The following is an 829-nucleotide window of genomic DNA, read 5'->3' as shown; positions in this document are numbered from 1 at the left end:
CCTGTGGTATCTGTGGAAAGAGTTACAGTAATAGAACGAGTTTGACCCATCACATTAGAATTCACACAGGTGAGAAGCCTTTCTCCTGTGGGACCTGCGGAAAGAGTTTCTCTGATAAAGGTAACTTCAATGTTCACTTGAGAATTCACACAGGTGAGAAGCCTTATACCTGTGATATCTGTGGAAAGAGATACAGTAATAGACAGGGTTTAACTCATCACTTAAGAATTCATACAGGTGAGAAGCCTTTCACCTGTGGTATCTGTGGAAAGAGTTTCTCTATAAAAGGACGGTTCATTGTTCACATGAGAAGTCATACAGGTGAGAAGCCTTTTTTTTGTGGGACCTGTGGAAAAAGTTTCTCCCAAAAAGACAATCTCACTGCTCATATGAAGGTTCACACAGGTGAGAAGCCTTTCTTTTGTGGGACTTGTGGAAAGAGTTACCGTGAAAGAAAGACCTTAACTCAGCACATGAGAATTCACACAGGTGAGAAGCCTTTCACTTGTGGGACCTGTGGAAAGAGTTACAGACATAGAGGGACTTTAACTCAGCACATGAGAAGCCACACTGGTGAGAAGCCCTTCTTATGTGGGACCTGTGGAAAGAGTTACAGTTTCAGAAATAATTTAACTCGGCACATGAGAATTCACACTGGTGAGATGCCTTTCTCTTGCGGGACTTGTGGAAAGAGTTGCAGAGAAAGAGGGGCTTTAACTCGGCATATGAGAAGACATACAGGTGAGAAGCCTTTCTCCTGTGGGACCTGTGGAAAGAGTTTCCCTCGAAAACACGAATTCATTGTTCACATGAGAATTCATACAGGTGA

General features: G+C 42.9%; 2 protein-coding genes across 2 annotated transcripts in view; both read left to right on the top strand.

The window, feature by feature from the left end:
• LOC103480812 (gastrula zinc finger protein XlCGF26.1-like) overlaps positions 1–829 on the top strand; it is a 22085-nt gene that overhangs the window by 9323 nt on the left and 11933 nt on the right. The window contains exon 2 of the mRNA XM_017310391.1: positions 406–489. Coding sequence (XP_017165880.1) covers positions 474–489 — 16 coding nt within the window. The 5' untranslated portion in view covers positions 406–473. The remainder of the gene's footprint in view (positions 1–405; positions 490–829) is intronic.
• LOC103480814 (gastrula zinc finger protein XlCGF57.1-like) overlaps positions 1–829 on the top strand; it is a 20552-nt gene that overhangs the window by 17965 nt on the left and 1758 nt on the right. Inside the window, exon 3 of the mRNA XM_008435997.2 lies at positions 54–825. Within this exon, the coding sequence (XP_008434219.1) occupies positions 54–825 (772 nt within the window). The remainder of the gene's footprint in view (positions 1–53; positions 826–829) is intronic.

The sequence above is a fragment of the Poecilia reticulata genome, linkage group LG18 (assembly GCF_000633615.1).
Source record: "Poecilia reticulata strain Guanapo linkage group LG18, Guppy_female_1.0+MT, whole genome shotgun sequence".
NCBI classification, from domain to species: domain Eukaryota; kingdom Metazoa; phylum Chordata; class Actinopteri; order Cyprinodontiformes; family Poeciliidae; genus Poecilia; species Poecilia reticulata.
The sequence above is the reverse complement of the archived record's forward strand: the minus strand, read 5'-3'. Positions and strand labels throughout refer to the sequence as shown.